This window comes from Peromyscus eremicus, chromosome 8b (assembly GCF_949786415.1).
Source record: "Peromyscus eremicus chromosome 8b, PerEre_H2_v1, whole genome shotgun sequence".
Lineage (NCBI taxonomy): Eukaryota > Metazoa > Chordata > Mammalia > Rodentia > Cricetidae > Peromyscus > Peromyscus eremicus.
The window spans coordinates 29,449,398-29,468,342 of NC_081424.1; the positions used below are offsets into that span (position 1 = coordinate 29,449,398).

The window sequence follows — 18,945 nt, forward strand, 5'->3', positions numbered from 1 at the left end:
AATCAGAACGATTAAATAATCTAAGGTTTCCGTGAGGTCTAGAGGTGTTTCATCCTACATGTCTTCACTGCTTTACTTTCCCTCACCGGAGAGTTTCATTGCTTCCCTGTGTACATTCAAATTCAGCCAAGGTTTCTATCATTCTCCTGCTTATCTCTAGATGTCTCATGGTAAAACTCCCATTCTGAGCATATGGTGTTGGCTCCTGTAAATTCTAGCTTCTTCAGATTTTTCAAAACAAGCACCATTGTCTCTCAGCTCGGTTCCTTGCTGGGCCTTTGTTTTTTACTTTTCTCTCTAGTATTACAGCCTAGAAGTTGCCTCCACTCACAGCCTCTTTCTTTCTCTTTTCTCAGAAATAATAGTTGTATACTTCATTATCCAAAATCTAAAAATATTTTTTGTTGTTTGCTGGTTTTTGTTTTTTGTTTTGTTTTGTTTGCTTTTATGGTTTAATCATTTAAACACAGAGATAGTGTTTAAACATAAGTGGGCATTTTGGTGTGTGTATATGAAATGTAACAGGTCCAGGTAACATGAAAGTCAACAGCACCTACTGGATTTAAAGCGTTAATAAATGCCTTTTAAAAAGTGGTGACAGTCCTTCCAATCAGCCACCCTGAGTCTAAAAAGACGGAAATGTAGCAACAAAGTGTGGCCTTTTTAGCCCCATGACATTGTCCTGTGTAGATAAGTAGACTATTTTTGACTAAGTAGATGTGAGCCATCTTTACATGTGATAAAACGGAAGGGGTTCATGAGCTTACACCTCCTACTGAGGAGATATAGACAGTTGATGGCTTCTAGGGGAGGAAGAGTCAGTTTTATTTAAGGTGTAGCTCCTCATACATAGGGCATCCACGCTCTGGTGGCTGGCCCACTTCAGGAGTACATTGTCAGCACAAATTGGAGCCGATGGGTTATTAAAAAATCTAAAAAGACAACACATAGTAGGAGGCTATTGAAAGCTGGGGATGGATCTGGGCAGAGTTACGAGAAAGAGTTAAGAGTGAACATAATCAAAATATATTTAACAAAATTCTCAGAGAATTCATAAAAATTTAAAATTAGGAGAATACTGGCCTAGAATACACTGACCTCAAAAAGAGTTTAAGTATTGATAAGTGTTTAAGGAAGTTCAGATCATGCTCCAATATGTGACTAGAAAGCATAAACACTAGACAAGACACTCATTTTTTTTATTTCTCATACTATTGTTTGACATTCTATCGTGCTACATTTTGAAAAGCAATGTTTTTCAAGAATTTGAAAGTTTTTGTTGAGTATAGAGTGCTCTACATTTCTAATTGATTGTTATTATCATTATCATTATTATTATTATTTGCATTTTAAAGTCACTTAGAATTATTTAAAAAAATAAAAGTCATAGGAGTGCATTCTATCCACAAAGCTTCCAATAGGACCAAATTTTAATGAAATTCTTGAAATTAAAGCTGATTCTTTATAGTCAGTCTATATATATATATATATATATATATATATATATATATATATATATATATAGAGAGAGAGAGAGAGAGAGAGAACAGGGATATGGCTTAATGTCTATAAAAGTTATTTGGGGTGTATTCTTTCACTGGTCACTGGACATCACATTTCTTGAAGTCCTAATTGAATTTTATTACTTCGAACTATATGTTTAAAGCAACCTAAATTTCTGAGTAACTGCCCGTTTTGCTATCAGAAGGATTTGTAAAAATCATGTGGCTTTTAGACATTATTTATGAGCATACGTTCTGGTGTTTAAAAACTTGGGAGAGTATAATTTAAGGCAACAGTGATTTGGGACTGAGAGAGTCTTTTCCTTTTTGCCATGGAGAATGGCTCCGTGCTGAGGTGTGTGCACACACATCCTCTGAGCTGCCGTTGCAGTAGAATACCAAGCCTGCCATCCTTCACTAGCAGAGGGGAGGCGAATAAATCTTCTGTTGCTAAACAACCATTACATCCAACTATAATTTAAGTTTGATGTTGGGTAGAGTGCCATCTAAACACACAGTTAGTTGTCTCCTCTATTCTCACTGTAATTTCTCAAATAAACTTCCTGGTCTGGAACCTTTCCAAAGTCTATTTGTACTGTCAGTAATTCTCAAGAGCTAGTTATTTGATTGTATGCAACAAACTGGTTAGAAGACATTTTATGTATTTTTTTGTCATCTAAAAACAACAGTGCTTTTTAGAACCTTTTAAAATCTATCCCATGGTTATAGTTTCCATACCATATCATTATTTTCTTTCTATTTTATTTAAGTGAGTCTACACATACTCAGTGAAATTGGCAAAGAAAAATTTTCTATGATTTACTAGATCATTCTGATTCTGAAAGCTCATTCTACATCTGCTGTTCTTTAAGTGAGTTATGTGAGGGTCATTGTATTCATCAGGGTTCTCTAAAGGAAGAGAAATAGCTGGGTGAATATGAATATATGTGTATATTAAAAGGGGATTTATTAGATTGTCTTACAAAATTTGGTCCAGGTAGTCTAAAGAATGATTGTCTCACAAAGGAAAACAGAGAATCCTGTAGTTGCTCAGTCCATGAGGTTCGATGTCTGAGCAATTCCAATCAGGCACTGGAGTCCTGGGGGATTCCTGGAGAACGGCTGGTCTTCAGTCTACTTTGGAATGCCAACAAAGCTGCTTTTAATACTAGCAAAGTAATGACTCAGCAGCAGGACAGGTGAAGTTGCCAGCGAGAGTGAGGGCAAGCAGGCAAAGAACAAGGTTTCCATCGTCTATGCCCTTTTAGGTGGGCTGCAAGAAGGCATAGCCATGATGAAGGTGGGTCTTCTTGATTCAAATAATCTAATAAAATCCTTCAAGGAAGAGCCTAGATCTTGGTTTTAGTTGATTCAAGATATAATCTACTAATCTTGACAATCAAGATTGGCCATCACAGACATGGCCATGGGTTATCTGTGTCATAGAAACTACATCTGTTAGAAACCCCCTTCTTGCTCCATCTCTCCCTCTGGAAGTACCCTGTTGAGTTGGAAACCTATCTTTGCTTTACCGTTGGACAGTCTTGGATATCCATACATCCCAGTTCTAAATTAGGGAAAGGTGCATCTGGCTTTCCCTTGGACTTTCTTACTAACCTGTATCCTCCTGAAGAACATAAATGTTCAGACCCTGTCCTGCCAATTAACTGTGACTGTGCAAGTTTGAAAACCTCTTACAGCCTCTTTTTCATTACCTGTGAAATAATAACATGAAACTAATTCCATGGAACATGCACGTCATCCATTATGTCTGCGCCTCACAGCACCTCTTTGAAGTGGTCACTGTATCATTTCTTTTTTAAGGATGGGAAACTCTGATGCAACCAGAGTTGATGAATTAACCTGACTCAGGATATATGGCTAATAAGTGGTAGGTGTAAGTGAAGCATAGATCTGGACACCTAATTGCTCTACTATACAAGTGTTAGCTAACACATGACATAGGTCTCGCCTTTTCCTGGATTGTTCTGGTTGTAAAATGCAATGTTTGTTTGTGTTTAAAGGAGACTAAAAAGAAACAACCAGATCAAGGAGTTGAGAAAATACTTAAATTTAAGTCTGTTTTTGGGAACTAAGTTCTATTAATAGTCATGTCAGTCTCTGATGGGTGCCTCTCCATCCACTCTGTGTGGGTGTAGGTCATCTGGAGTCTTCATTAAGCATTAACTCTGCTACCTTATCCCAGAAGACTTGGACAAATACCTGAGAATATATACTTTCGTTGAAATTCACTCTCCCTCCCTCCCTCTCTCCTCTTCTCTCCCTCTTTCTCGTGTGTGTGTGTGTAAAATGTTTATATATATATATATAGTTCCAGGCACATAATCAACTCTCAATAGCATATTTATATTTAATTTTTTAATTTCTTCCTATATTCAGAAGGAAGCAATACAATAGAAAAAGGGATTGTTTTTGTTTGTTTGTTTGTTTGGTCTGTGTATACCTTTTGTTCTTATTTTAATGCTATGCTTAATGTAATTCAGTAAGTGGAAATTGAAAGCCAGCCAAAAACCAGAAAGAAAGAAAGAAAGAAAGAAAGAAAGAAAGAAAGAAAGAAAGAAAGAAAGGAAGGAAGGAAGGAAGGAAGAAAGAAAGAAAGAAAGAAAGAAAGAAAGAAAGAAAGAAAGAAAGAAAGAAAGAAACCATGTTTGTAATATAGTAATAGCTACAGTTCATATCACTGGTTTAAAATAACTATTTAAAGATTCTTTTTAAGTGTGTGCGTGCATACACACAGGCACATATGTGCCATCGTATGAGCGTGGAAATCAGAGCAATTCTCTGGAGTCAGTTCTCTCTCGTCACCTTGTAGGATCAGGTCCTTGGGCCTGAACACTAGCACCAGTCTCTACCCACTGAGACATCTCACTCTTTCTAAAGAGACTCTTAGTGGTAATTCCTTCTACAGCCTCTTCCTTGCATAACAACGAAGAGAGAGAGAAAACTAGTTTACTATCAGGGCTGAGGAGGTAGCGCAGTCAATGCAGTGCTTGCCACACAAGCATGAGGCCTTAACCTTGATCCCCAGAACCCACAGAGATAGCCTAATTGGTGAGGCCACAAGCTCAAAAAACAAAGTGGATAGAACCGGAGGAAGGACACTTGAGGGTGACCTCTACTTCCATATGCACCTATGGAAACATGCATACACACTTGCAAGCACACATGCACACATACACACATACACACACATGGGAGGACACACGGAATAATGTTATCTAAAATAAATTAGAATAAAATGAAACAATAAAGCAAAAACCTGCATTTTCTTTCTTATCACATACCACTGTGGTTTCTAGATTACCATACATTTTCCTACATGCAGGAAGCTTTTAAATGCTATGTTCACCCACAGGTCCCAAAGGACTAAACTCCACCATTACAAAGCATAAAATAGATACATGGTTCATATGTGCATAGTGGAATAGCAACGTTAAGATTAAAATTTTAAGATATTTCCTCTGCAGCTTTGTCAACAGTTGTTGCTTTTCTCCCTGCCACAGGCTTGTAACTGCAGCACGGTGGGGTCCTCGGATTCACAGTGCAATATAAACACAGGCCAGTGCAACTGCCGTCCGAAGTTCTCTGGGATGAGATGCTCAGAATGCAACCGAGGTCACTGGAACTACCCTCACTGCAGTGTCTGTGAATGCTTCCTGCCAGGGACAGATGCCGCCACTTGTGATTCAGAGACTGGAAAATGCTCCTGCAGCGATCAAACAGGGCAGTGCACCTGTAAGGTATGAATGGCTGAAAGGGTGCAAGGAAGAGCCTCATTCACTGTGGATTCCGTTGCTCATTCACCTTCATTCACTGTTCGCTATTCTTGCTTCATGAAGCAACACAAACAAACATTCACAGCCAGACACAGATTTCCTTGATGCATGATCATTGGCATACGCTCCACTTTTCAAGAACTTTCTTTCAACCCAAACCCAACCCTGTTTCCAGTTAGTATGCAGGGTATAATTTCTACAGTGAGTGGCGTTATTTTTCTTCTCTGTTCTTCTTGCGTAAATAAATGTCTGTGGAGTGGGCAGGGAGGACTTTCAGGCACAGTCAGAGAGAAACCACAGCTGACAACCAAGCTTATCACAAACCATTTCTCCTGCAGTTAATCTGCAGCCTTGCACACTTTAGCATATTTACTGCTATGGAAATTCAGTAAAATCCCATCACATATGAAGGCTGACATAACAAACTGTGGCTAACTATGGGCAAATTTCAGTCCTCATTAATACTGCTAAATGATGTAGAAAAACAGCCAATTAAAATGGATAAGAGGGATATTTTTTGTCTTTTATATATTCCTGGAAAAAAATCAATCCCAGGAAAAGTGTGGTTAAAACAGTGTCACAGATAGCTTTTCAAGACAAAGTCTATGCAAAGAAAGGCAGAGGAAATGGCTGATTGAAATCTGGTAAGCGAACAGCCTTGAATTTCAGAAAACAATAGCCTCTGCACAAAGGGACTTAGCTAAGCAGATTATCACACTCCACACCTACACACTATATTAGGGTCATATGTTATATTTGGTGCATGTTGCATATACATTATATTATGGTAATTATATAATATTAAAGTAAATACATAAATGTTGTGTTTTAGTTTTCTGACTTTTTTCTTAGCTGGAAATTATTTTTTTTTGCTTTTGAAATTCTTATTGCTCACAGCAGAGTCATAAGAAAAACACTGCTAACACTCAGCAACAGTATACAGCACCCTTAGTAACAAGTACATTTAGGAATCAAGTGCCTTTTAAAGTGCCAAGAAATCCAGACAGGGATGTGAGCTATAAATACTGTTTGAGGTATAAATCTCTTACCCTTAATTCAGGTATTTTATTTTACTAAATGAAAAAGAAACGTGTCGCTATTCCTTGTTCTTAAGTTAATTTCTCCTATAACATTATAATTAACCCTGAAAGGACCTTCTTCTCTCTTCAGGTGAATGTGGAAGGTGTCCACTGTGACAGGTGCCGGCCTGGCAAATTCGGACTTGATGCCAAAACCCCATTTGGCTGCAGCAGCTGCTATTGCTTTGGAGTTACCAGTCAGTGCTCTGAAGCAAAGGGACTGATCCGTATGAGGGTGAGTAAGAAGCCGCTGAGCCATGTAATGGTATAATGTTCATTCCTGCAGGAATCTTTTCGTCAGGCCCTGAGGGGTTGTAGGAAATGGCAAAACATTTAAGTAACCTTGTTCCCGTGTGCGTTCAGAAATGGTAAAGGCTCTACGTACCATTAGGCAGTTGGCATAAAGGCTTCTTTAAAATTCTTCTTAGAAGATTGTTCAGTTAGTGTTGATAGGGAAGTAGATGGCAAGTGGAAACTGGAAACAGTGCCAGGGAGACATGGTGTTCTGGCTTGGGAAGCAGCTAGATACTGAGGAAGGAGGTGCTGGAGTATGGTTGTTGACATTAGCGCAGCCCTGAAAACCACGACCTGTTGCATGCCTTCCAACTAGCCATAGGAAACTATCCATTGTTTGCATTGGGATTATGCTTATTTTGACTTTAATTTCCTTTTCTCTCTCCATAATTTAATTTCAACTTTTATTAATGAAAAAATATTGCAATTTTTAGAGCTTGAGGTTGTTTATTATGCAAATCATTTCAAAGCATTTCTTTCCCCTGTCCTCACCCACCATGTCTCATTTCTTTTTCTTGTGACATCTCATCAAAATAGGGGCAAGAACCCGTACAGGCCTGTCTCCATACTTAGCTTTAAAAAAAAAAATGCTTCATATTCCTATTTATCTTCCTGCTGAAATTTGATGCTTTGCAGGTGACTCTGAGTGATGAGCAGACCATCCTGCCTCTGGTGGATGAGGCCCTGCAGCACACAACTACCAAAGGCATTGCTTTCCAGCACCCAGAGATTGTTGCAAAGATGGATGAAGTCAGGCAAGATCTCCATTTGGAACCTTTTTACTGGAAACTCCCAGAACAATTTGAAGGAAAAAAGGTAAAAATAACTCTGAATTCACAACCAAACAACAAGATTTGGGAGTCAGGTCATTTGGAGGTTTGCCTAAATCATCACTTTTTATTCTTTTTTTCAGTTGATGGCGTATGGGGGTAAACTGAAGTATGCAATCTACTTTGAGGCTCGGGATGAAACAGGCTTCTCAACATACAAACCTCAAGTTATCATTCGAGGTGGGACTCCTACTCACGCTAGAATAATCACCAGGCACCTGGCTGCCCCTCTCATTGGCCAGCTGACAAGGCATGAGATTGAAATGACAGAGGTAAATTTGGTGGTTGTTTGGTGCAGAGATACTAGTGACTTTTTCATTCAGTTTTATTACAATGAGCGTTTTTGCTTTTTGCAGAAAGAATGGAAATATTATGGTGATGATCCTCGAATCAGCAGAACCGTGACCCGTGAAGACTTCTTGGATATACTCTACGATATTCACTATATTCTTATCAAGGCTACTTATGGAAATGTCGTGAGACAAAGCCGGTAAAGTATAATAGAAAATATTCAAGTTAAGTTCTTTTTGGGACTGGATGCTAGAAGACAAATGAAAGAATGTGTCCAGTCGCTTGATAGAAGATACCATAATTTACCCCCAAAATAAATAAGAACAATATTCTTACTTTATTAGTCATGGTGAATTTAATGCACCAGGCAAAAGTTCAGGATAGTACATATGTTGGTCACATATAATCAACTGTAATCTTGTAAGATTATTGAGAAAATTGACCTTGAAACATGAAGGTGAGTAGTCAAGGCCAAGTTAGTCCAGTCTCCTCCATCTTTGAGCATTCTTATTTGTCCACACCAGTGTAACAAGTATGTTCATTTACACTGGATATCATGATGTAAGATGATGGAAAACATTGCATTTATAGTGAAAAAAAGGTAAACAGACAAACTGAAGAATTGCATGTGACATCAAGGAAACCAAACTCGAACTACCTCAAGAGCATATTCAGTGTTTCCATGAGGCCAATTAATATAACCATCATTAAAAATGGCCCTTGGCACCATACCGGTGCTTTTTCCAATATCATCTTTTGCTGAGGCCTTTGGGCAGAAATAGTCTCAAAGTTTTAAAGAATGAATGAGACACAAAGAACCTCATATTGAGAGTGCAAACGATTGTTTTCCATGACTCTTACTATAAAATGATGGGAAGACCCAGTGACAAAAGTCAAGGGACGTTTGTCTCATTTGAAAAATAGGTAAGCATGTTTATAGACTGTGCTAAAAATAATAATTGGAGAGAGAAAATAGAATAAATAATGTAGAATAAAGAGAGCAATGGAGGGTCCAGGACACATCTTCACTAGAAGAAGGATCATGCAGTGAAATTAAGTGAGAACTCACAAAGATAAAGTTAATTTCTTACTGCAGAGGCTGAACATTGTGTTGAATTTACTTAGTAACTCAATGTCTCTTTTACATGTTCTATTCTTTCATCTTCTGGAGAAACATCGAGTCAATACTTGCTTGTAAAATAGTCTTGTGACAAATTAATGTATCAAGCTAGAAAAAATAAGGAAAAAAGAGGAAGCCTCTCATAGTCAAACTAATGGATCTAAAAATGTCTGTAGTTTAAATATTTTTATAGTGCTAAACATACATACAATCTCCCAGAGAACTCATTTTTGTCTAATAGAAGATTCATGTTGTTCACATCATTGATGAAGGAGCTCTCAGTGAAAGAACTAATCATGAACCAAAATTTACTTTCTCATTTTTATTCCTTTGGTTTCTTTGTCATAAAAATAAAAACATGAATTAAAAAAACAACACTGTCACCTTTATTGTTAGTTACCTTAGAATAGCAAATGTACACTAGTCATAGAAGCTAAGGCAGGTTTATATTAGACCACACTAAGAGCTTGGCAGTTCATAGAACATGCTGTTCGTGTAACTGAAGGAACCAGTGTTGCCTTCATTTTTCACTGTACATACTTTTCCCAAGCCCTATCAAAACTTGAGTTGTAAGCTTGCCAAGAAAACAAGTAAAGCAGAAAAATCACCTCACTTGATTATTGAAGACAGTGGAATCCTGGCAAAAGCTTAAAAACTTTAAAATGCCCCCCCAAACTTCAATAAGACATAATACAGCATCTTTATTGTTACAGGAACCACAGCTGTGTCCAAAACAGAGATTAAGAGTCACACGTGTATTTGAAAGGAAATAACTTCTAGACCTTAGTACTCATTTCAATGGAAGCCGTATCCAGACACAAGCAAAGCCATTACACTTCCACCCATCTCATCTCTCCAACCTTTCACCCGCATGTGAACTCCTCTGATACACCTGAGAAACATTATTTATGGCAGAACTGTCTGTTGTTGCCACTGTTCAATAGTCTCCAGATTTCTAAACTTCGCTCTCTCATACACACGAACGTCCAAGAGAATGAAGGCAAGATGATGTGTATATCTTCTCAAAGTAGCTATGGAGCCCCACGGGGCTTCAGTGGACAGAAGGCTGCTCAAACAAGCAACTAGTTTTCCTCTTGCTCCACAGAGTCCAGGGAGAGCAGGGCAGTAAAGGCTGTCTTATCAGAGAGGAGTCGCTGTTTACAGCTCACTACCACTACGCTACTCTAAGGAGAAAAAAGCAAAAGCAGCATTTTATCCCAAAATTGGTTTCATAAAGGCTCCCAAGTACAGACCAAAATGCTAGTGAAACCAGCACGAGCAGTCATAATTCAATAAAGCTTACCTACGCTTGTTATAAAGTTTCTGATTCAACCTCCTTAAGCTATTGGAGGTGCCCTTTATTGAGGCAAAACTATCCAGTGTCTCACTTAAAAGTTTATTTGCAGAATATTTGCATGTTGCAGTTAGTCAGTCATGAAATAGTCTGGGTTTATGGACTGCATATATATTTTAATGCATAATTTCAAATTAATGAAAAAGGTATTAGTGGATTCACTGGGAATATATTTTTTTTCTTTCTCACCAATAGGAAGGGTGAATTAAGTCACTTGAAGGATTTACCTAATAAAGCTAATAAAATATTAATTTGGAAAGCTCTTTATCCTCTTAAAGATCAGGGTTAGCTCATGGTCTGCATTGTTTTTCAGGAGGCTTTCTAAAGTTCTTGAAAGGACACACAGAGGCTCCAGAGGGAAAAAAGTAGTAAATTAAAAGCAATTTCACTTGTGACTACTGGAGACATTCTAAGAGAGAGTGACCTTGGGTTGCCTGGTTGAAAGAATATAAATGTCTAATTAATTGGCCATGTCTGCATGAAGCTACTCTAATTTTAAAAACTAGGGGGGAAAAATCTTTATAATAACTTCTCAACAGGACAGCAGACATCCAATTTACTAAACTCCTTAGGATTTATGTGGATATTTTCCTAATACATAATCTCAGACTTAGAGGAAATAAAAATATAGTAATCATATGTGGCAACTGAGCTCCTGGAATTTAAACAGCTTCAAAAAAATGTAGTTATTAGTTTGATGGCCCCTTTCTACAATGCATAATATCATGTTACCTTGATAAATGTATGTACCTTGATTCACTGAAAATGATTAATCAAAAGAATTTACCTGTGACTGGCAGAAATCTGAGGACGTTCTTCTTTAAGACTTAAGTCATTCTGAGAGGCTGTATGTGGCTGTGTGATCATGGACTCTGCTCTCTATTTCTAGCATTTCTGAAATCTCTATGGAAGTAGCTGAACCAGGACATGTAACCACAGGAAGCCCACCAGCACACTTGATAGAAAGATGTGACTGCCCTCCAGGATATTCGGGATTGTCCTGTGAGGTAAGCCAGCAGCCACTAACTTGCTTAAGTTTAGCTCCCTTCCAGAGGCAAATGGGAGTCCTTCCCAAATTGTCTTTGGACTTGACTTCCAAGTGTACTCTTAGCCAGTTTATTTGATCTTTCATGTACAGTATGAGACACAGAGGCAACATGATAATGTTATTGTTACCCTGTAAAGAATCACAACTGAAGGGTAAGATCCGATAAAAATTAAGAGATTTGTAAAGGTATGTCACAGTCAGGGGATGAGAGTGTTTCAAAAGGCTGGTCTGTTATAACTCATCTATCTTCTTGGCACCATTTCTGAGCAGTTAGAAGCATTTAAACTACAGTGATTGTAAGATATGATTATATCTGTTTTGAGACTGTTTTTATATACAACAGACAAAATTTATGCACAAACTAGCAGGCTGTTCCATTGAACATAGTCTTCTCAAAAGGCCGTAAATTTCTTCCAACGATGCTATTATCATTCAGTCATTACAATTTTAAAACCATTTCCTTTTTTCATTAATAGGATATTCCTTTGAATACCTTCTGGCAGGCTAATCAATTTCTATAAATATTAACTTGTAAAAAGAATACTACAATATCAGAATGTTGGGAAAGATAAGAAACTGAGCTGAATTTGAACCAGAACCTTATCATGTTTTAGGGCTGAGACTTTGCACAGGCTTTTAAAACTCTTTAAACTGGACACGATAAACACTCAAGTCAATGAGTAACTAATGGTATCACATATGGTCTTCCACATCTGGCCTTCTGTAGAGCCTAGTTTAATGCCTGGCCTTAAAGACTTTTCTGGGACCTGCTGGATCCCGAATTCTGTCTCATTAGTCGCAATAGTTAGTGCCCTTTGCATGATGGCTGGATATCATTGTTGTCTCCTCCTCCTACCACTTAGGAATCTTATGAAGGGTCTATGAGCTGTGAACCTAACACACATATCATTGGTTTGTCGTCAGTGTTACTTGCTAGAGTTGACGCTATGGCACATGTAGTAATTAAAGGCCCATGTACTGATATTTTTAATACATATAGTTTAGTCTGCTTACTTTGTAAATGGGATCATGGAAGTTTTGTTGAAAATGGCATGCATGATTCCAGGTCAAAGTTAAAATACAAGTTGAAAATACTGACTATGGACTGGTGAGATGCCTTTGCAGGCAAAGGCCCTTGCTGCCAAGCCTCACAACCTAATTTCTTTCAGTTCCCAGGATCCACATGGTAAAAGGAAAGGACAGACTGTCTCAGGTTGCCCTCTGACCTCCATGCATTCATGGTGGTATGCACATACCAAAGCACATACAGACAAATTAATGAATAAATAAATAAATAAATGTAGTTAAAATATCAAATACATGTTTCCTAAGGATGGACTAGCATATGTGAAGAACTATAGAAATCTGATGTTGTGACTCGTACCTCACTCCACCAGTTCAGGCACTTTTGCTGGTTTATGGCTGATCTGCAGGTTTTTACAGAGAGTCACCTCAAGGATTCATATAAGAGAAAATTCATGGAAGAAAAACCCTGTTGTAAGGTCAGTGCTGTTCAGCTTAGCCACCGCTGTGTGGTTCCACACTTTCCAAAGAACAACTTCATAGGGTGACTGAAATAAATGCCTTGAAGCAGCTCCATCACCTGCTCCAAAGGTGCTATTCATTGTGATATGCCACTTTGATATTATAAATAATCAAATAACCCATCTCATTATTAAGTAACCGTTCCCTTACGCATCTATTTTTTACACACTACAAACTATTACACTTATCCACATACCCCTTCCAAACATATACAGTATATGGCTGGAAAATGAGACAATGTGCACACAAAATGGGCTAACATTTAGTGAGCATGAAAAATAAGAGCATACAGGACAGAGAGAACCTTAGACTTTTCTAAAGAGATGGAATTCTGATTCATTGTGTGACTGCATTGCTGGAAAACTGGGTGACCTTGACCAAATCCCTTAACTGCCACAGACCTCATTATTATTATATATAGTTACCGTTATATAGTTATCTAAGCTATAAGGTGGGCGTTCTGAAAGTTCTGACTCAGTAATGTAATTTTCCAATAGAAAATATTCAGAGTCAAGCTTGACCTTCAGGTTTCTTGAGAAGAAAGATATTATGTCTCCATTTCTCTCCATTTATTTAATATGATTCTCTTTATTTTTCCACAAAAAAAGTATTGGAAGATCATAAAATTATTTCAGTACAATCTATATACCTCCACATACTTCATGTTCTGTGATTCATATTGTGATTTACAGGCTTTAAAATGAGTAAAACACATTTTAATATTGATTTTTATCATCTGTCATTATCTGAAAATATGAATCAGCACAAAATAAGCCAATGAAATAAAATTTCCATTGTTCTTTACATATGCTATTTCATTCTTAACTATGTTTACTTACTTATTTATTAATTTGTCAATATGTGCTTTGCTATGTGCACTAAGGAAAACCTAGAATGTGTTCACACACGCGTGTGTACCCACAGCTTTGTCTGTGTCCTATAAGCCCCACTCAGGCTCCTATTTATAGGCACTGTTCACAGTGAGGATTTAGTGGAGAGATTATGGAGATAAAAGCTTATCTCTCATAATAAGACACCTGACATGTTCTCCACATCCCATTGCCTCTAATCCATTATACATCTTATTTATAATTCATTTTGATTCTAAAGTGTAATTACCCAGGCATAAAATCTAATCATCAAAGCAAGAGCTAAGGATGGTTTTGAAATAATCCACTGCATTCCAGTAACATATGCTTTGGGTTACAAATACACAAAACGATTCCTCTACATCTTCACCAACTGTGTTGAATTTGACAGATATTTACATTGATGAGCTATTCATTTCATATTTTTAGACAAAAGGAGATTGCATGAAGACAAAGTCAAGTATTATCATTTAAAATATAGCCAGTTATAAAGATATTACACTTTTGCCTAATACCTGGAGTGGTGGGACACTATTGCTCTGTTCATCTCAATTTCCTGTCCTTCAAATACCTAATTATTGTGGTTTATGATTGAAAACGGGAGCTAGATTTATTTTAGAAGTCAAATGAAAGGTTCTTTCTCTGCGTTATACTTGTTTACAAAACCACCTTAATTAGCCTTTTTTCCAGATGAACTTAGGATAAGATTATTACCTAAACCTAAATTCAGCTTAGGTTCCATGTAGACACCATTTTTATGACTTTTCAGCATTGGGTATATGACACTCTGCAATGACATCACAGAGATCAGAAGTTTGATCATGATGTCTAGTTGATATTTTGATAGTTCTGGTCTCTGAATCTTTCTTTTCAGGCCTTATTTTAGTGAAGTTTCTGGATCAGAGATGAATGGACAGGTGTTTGGTTGTATCAATCAGGACCTATCAGTTTGGGCAAAGTAAAGTTTAAGTCCCCAATATATACTTATTAGAAAGTCATAAAACCCAAAATCCATAATGTGGAAAGTCTTGGCCCCTTCCACATGCAAGCCTCGTTTGTTACTTTGGTACCATGGCATGTGCGAGAGAGACCCAAAGACTGTTTTCATGCAGCCAAGTCCTCCTTAATGACGGGAACATATGTGAGAACTGTGTCACTAGGGAATTCCATCCCTCTGCAAACATCATGGCATGCATGTACACACAGCAAGATGACTATTTCTGTTCCCGCTCAAAGTAACCTGTGAGGCCATTATTATGGATGTGGCATGTAGCTGACTGAAGGGTTGTTTTGTGACACATGGTTGTACCTCCAAATATTGAGGGACATGTTATGGATAGATGATGTGTGTCAGCATGTTTTTTCCTTGAGAAACTTAGAACAATCATGGCGGCTTTTATTTTTAATTTATTCTTAGCAACTACATCTAAATCTTACCTAGGACAGGGCACTTACATTAATTTTATGGAAAGCATTAAATGCATTGATTAAATGATCCTCACAACATCCCTATACAAAAATAAAACTTAATTTGTTTCATACTTACTCTATCCTGTACAATCTCAAACACATTTCATGGCATCCTTATACCATCGCCACAGTATTATTTATCATCTCCATATTGCCAGTGGGCAAACCAAGGCTCAGGCAGGTAAAAGAACTTGCCCACCATTACACAGCTATGCAGTATTAAAGCTGTGATTTGAACTGAAATAAACTTGTTTCCAAAAATGTAAATGAACTGATATTCAAATATTATGATATAAAAGATTCGTGTGTTTCAGACCAGGAAACTGAGGCCTGCAGTACTCAAAAGTACTGTGCGCAATAAAATGTAGAAAGTGTCAGAAGAAAAAAAATCAAGTCATGTTTGCCTTGGTGCAATGCCCATGCAGAGATAGGGGCAGAATGTCTTCACTGGCACCTGCACTTGGCTACTTCCATTATTTCAGAGGAGAGGACTGTGTTGAGCACTTGGCTACTGCCATTGTCTCAGAGGAGAGAGGACTGTGTTGAGCACTTGGCTGCTGCCATTGTCTCGGAGAAGAGAGGACTGTGTTGAGCACTTGGCTACTGCCATTGTCTCGGAGGAGAGAGGACTGTGTTGAGCACTTGGCTGCTGCCATTGTCTCGGAGGAGAGAGGACTATGTTGAGCACTCTGAGACATGTTGGCTCACTGCTCTTCTTTAACTGTCCTGCTCTCTCTACTGCCCCATATTTTTGTACAAATTTCATTCTAATGTTTTGGAGAGATGTCATATTATGAAAGGAAAGATGAGAAGAGAACAGAAGAAAATTGAGCTTTTCAGGACATGGGAAGAGAATTTTTGGAAGTTTGAACTACAGGAGGGAAAAAGATCTAACAAAATGAAGTTGAAGATTATTTGCTTTTCTTAACTTCTTCATCAGGTTCCAAAATTTTTTTTAAAAAGAAAATTTAAAGGTAGCTCTTTTTCTGTCCTAATTGAAGTTTTTTTATGCTGTTGAATGTTGCCCCTTTTTTCAGTGAGGGCAGAAACACTTAATATTTTAAAAACATCTTCAATTTTTTTGTTTTGTTTTGCTTTGTTTTTATTTTTTATTTTTTTTTGCTTGCTTTTTTTAATAGAAAGAATAAATACAAAGAGATCCAGGAACAGAGGAGATTGAAAAGAAATAAATATGACATGTTGTTTTAAACACTCTTAGTGCTCCAATTTTTATATTGAAAAACAGTCTCTTTTTCTTTGTTAAGAAATACAGCCCACCAGAAAACAATATTAAACTGTTAAGAAGAAACTTTATGCTGTGGGATGTTCTGTATGGCAAATGTGTTGCTCTGATTGGTTAGTAAATAAAACACTGATTGGCCAGTAGTCAGGCAGGAGGAAGTATAGGCGGGACAAGGAGGAGAAGAATTCTGGGAAGTGGAAGGCTGAGTCAGAGAGACACTGCCAGCCGCCGCCATGACAAACAGCATGTGAAGATGCCGGTAAGCCACGAGCCACGTGGCAAAGTATAGATTTATAGAAATGGATTAATTTAAGCTGTAAGAACAGTTAGCAAGAAGCCTGGTACGGCCATACAGTTTGTAAGCAATATAAGTCTCTGTGTTTACTTGGTTGGGTCTGAGTGGCTGTGGGACTGGCGGGTGAGAGAGATTTGTCCTGACTGTGGGCCAGGCAGGAAAACTCTAGCTACAACCTTACATTTCGACTCAGTAAATACACCTGCTGATTTGTGGGATGAGGAAGCCATGTCACAAAGATAATAACTGGCCCCCAGTCTTCACAGAGACTAACTTTGAAACCACAGCCCCCATATTTATTAGGGCAGAGTCCCAAGAACCCCACACAGCCTTTTCAAACACACTTTGCAAACAGAGTGATGAGTTGCTTCAGACCTTCCGCCATGACCACTACTTAAACACCTTCCCAGCAGTTTTAACACAACTCTCTGCCCTCCTTTTTACCAACTCAATTATAACCTCCAGGAGAGGAACCAAGCATCAGAATGTTTCAAAATTCCCCAGAAAGCTAAAAATCAAAAGGAAAGGCCTAAAACTTCCTTCACAGAACTCAGTGTGGAACTGGAGCTGTGGACACTGTTGGCAACTTATTGCCAGCCAAAGAAAGACCTATAGCAATAAGAAACATCTGATGGACTACAAACCACCCCAGGATTATCAGTATATTTCAGCCTGAGACACTGAACTTATTTTCCTCAATGAAGTGTCATTTTATTGGCTTTGTTCTTTTAAGTCTTGTTTGTTTGTTTGCTTGTTTTGGGGGGATATAAAATTGACCTTAGAAATTCCTCCCAATATTCATAGTTTTCATTCTATACACTTTATACAACCACACAGACAGACCCTGAGCAAATAAACCAACAAAAGAAGAATATTTAGAAGATAGTTAAGTGTGAGATCCATGTAAATAAAATGCAAGTTTATTCAAGTCAACATAGTAACAATTTTTAACGTTGGTCTATACCACTCACCATTTTGGGGTAGGAAGGAGAGGTATGTGTGTGTGTATGCAGCATGTGTAGATTTCTTTGCGTATATTCTCATATACATACATATATATATATATATATATATATATATATATATATATATATATATTGTATGCACCATGAGATCAAAAAGAGGCAAAGTTTGTTTTTTAGTTTTTTTGTTTGTTTATTTGTTGATTACTAGGCTCAGTCTTCCTTTAGATTGCTCAAAGTTGGAAAGGTGTTAAACCTCATTAGAATTTCTTATAGGCTAATAAAAGCCAAGAGACTCTTAATTAAGTGCTTAATTGAGGTACACATTCAACAAATCAAAATAAACACCAGGAGAGTACTGAGTATTGATTTTTTTCTCTTTCTCTGGGACTTCTGTATATTTCATCCTGGGCTGCTTAGGCCAGATCAAAAGCATGTACAGGCATTAGGAAGGTCTTGGTAAAACATGTTTGCCCCTTCTTAGCGAGCTGTCATTCTCTCATCAGCAAGAGCGAGGTTTTTAAGGGAAGAAAGAAAATCCTGCTCAACCAAGGTGGTAAAACAGGCTCTCCACAATCCTCAGAGGCATCTGAGAACTACCGCCTACTCCTTAATCAAAAATCAAATGCTGTCTGATGAGTGAGACCATTGAGCCTGGAATACAAGACACTCTCAGCTCATGCCAAGGCCCTTTTTTTTTTTTTTCAGAAATCCGGTTTTGATATATTTATATAACAAAACCTTCATGAAGACAAAACTCTTGATTTTGCATATGTCAGCATCACCAGCAATTTTTCTGTTGGTTTTGGGTTTTTATTGCAAAATGAAAAAATACAGATCAAGAGAAAATAAATTTTATGAATGGCCTAATGGTCTCAAGACACATAGAGATTTTGTTATTTTGAATTTTGTTCTTTTTATAATCTTTAAATCATATTGATATAAATAATGCACCTATGAAATTTTTTTATTTTACTTGGCTGAGTATCTTTGGACATTTGCTAACTACCCATCAAACACAGAGAAGCCTAATTTTGGCTGTTGAGGACAGTGGAGTTGCCTTGTTAGTCCATATGACAATGTTAGTTAAAAATAAACCTCTCAAGGAACAGACACTTCCAGGCCTTCTCAGGCTAAAGGCAGTAGATGCAAATGAAAGCTTTACCTCTGCTAAAATCTGATTACAGGGGGGCTGCCTGCATCTAAGAACAGAAGGACCTAGCACAAATATATAAGTGGTGCTCCC

At 37.6% G+C, this 18,945-nt stretch overlaps 1 protein-coding gene across 1 annotated transcript in view; it reads left to right on the forward strand.

The window, feature by feature from the left end:
• The window catches only part of Lama2 (laminin subunit alpha 2), a 581,125-nt gene that overhangs the window by 381,672 nt on the left and 180,508 nt on the right, over window positions 1-18,945 (forward strand). The window contains exons 23-28 of the mRNA XM_059272617.1: window positions 5,027-5,263; window positions 6,470-6,613; window positions 7,309-7,488; window positions 7,586-7,774; window positions 7,859-7,992; window positions 11,157-11,274. Coding sequence (XP_059128600.1) covers window positions 5,027-5,263; window positions 6,470-6,613; window positions 7,309-7,488; window positions 7,586-7,774; window positions 7,859-7,992; window positions 11,157-11,274 — 1,002 coding nt within the window. The remainder of the gene's footprint in view (window positions 1-5,026; window positions 5,264-6,469; window positions 6,614-7,308; window positions 7,489-7,585; window positions 7,775-7,858; window positions 7,993-11,156; window positions 11,275-18,945) is intronic.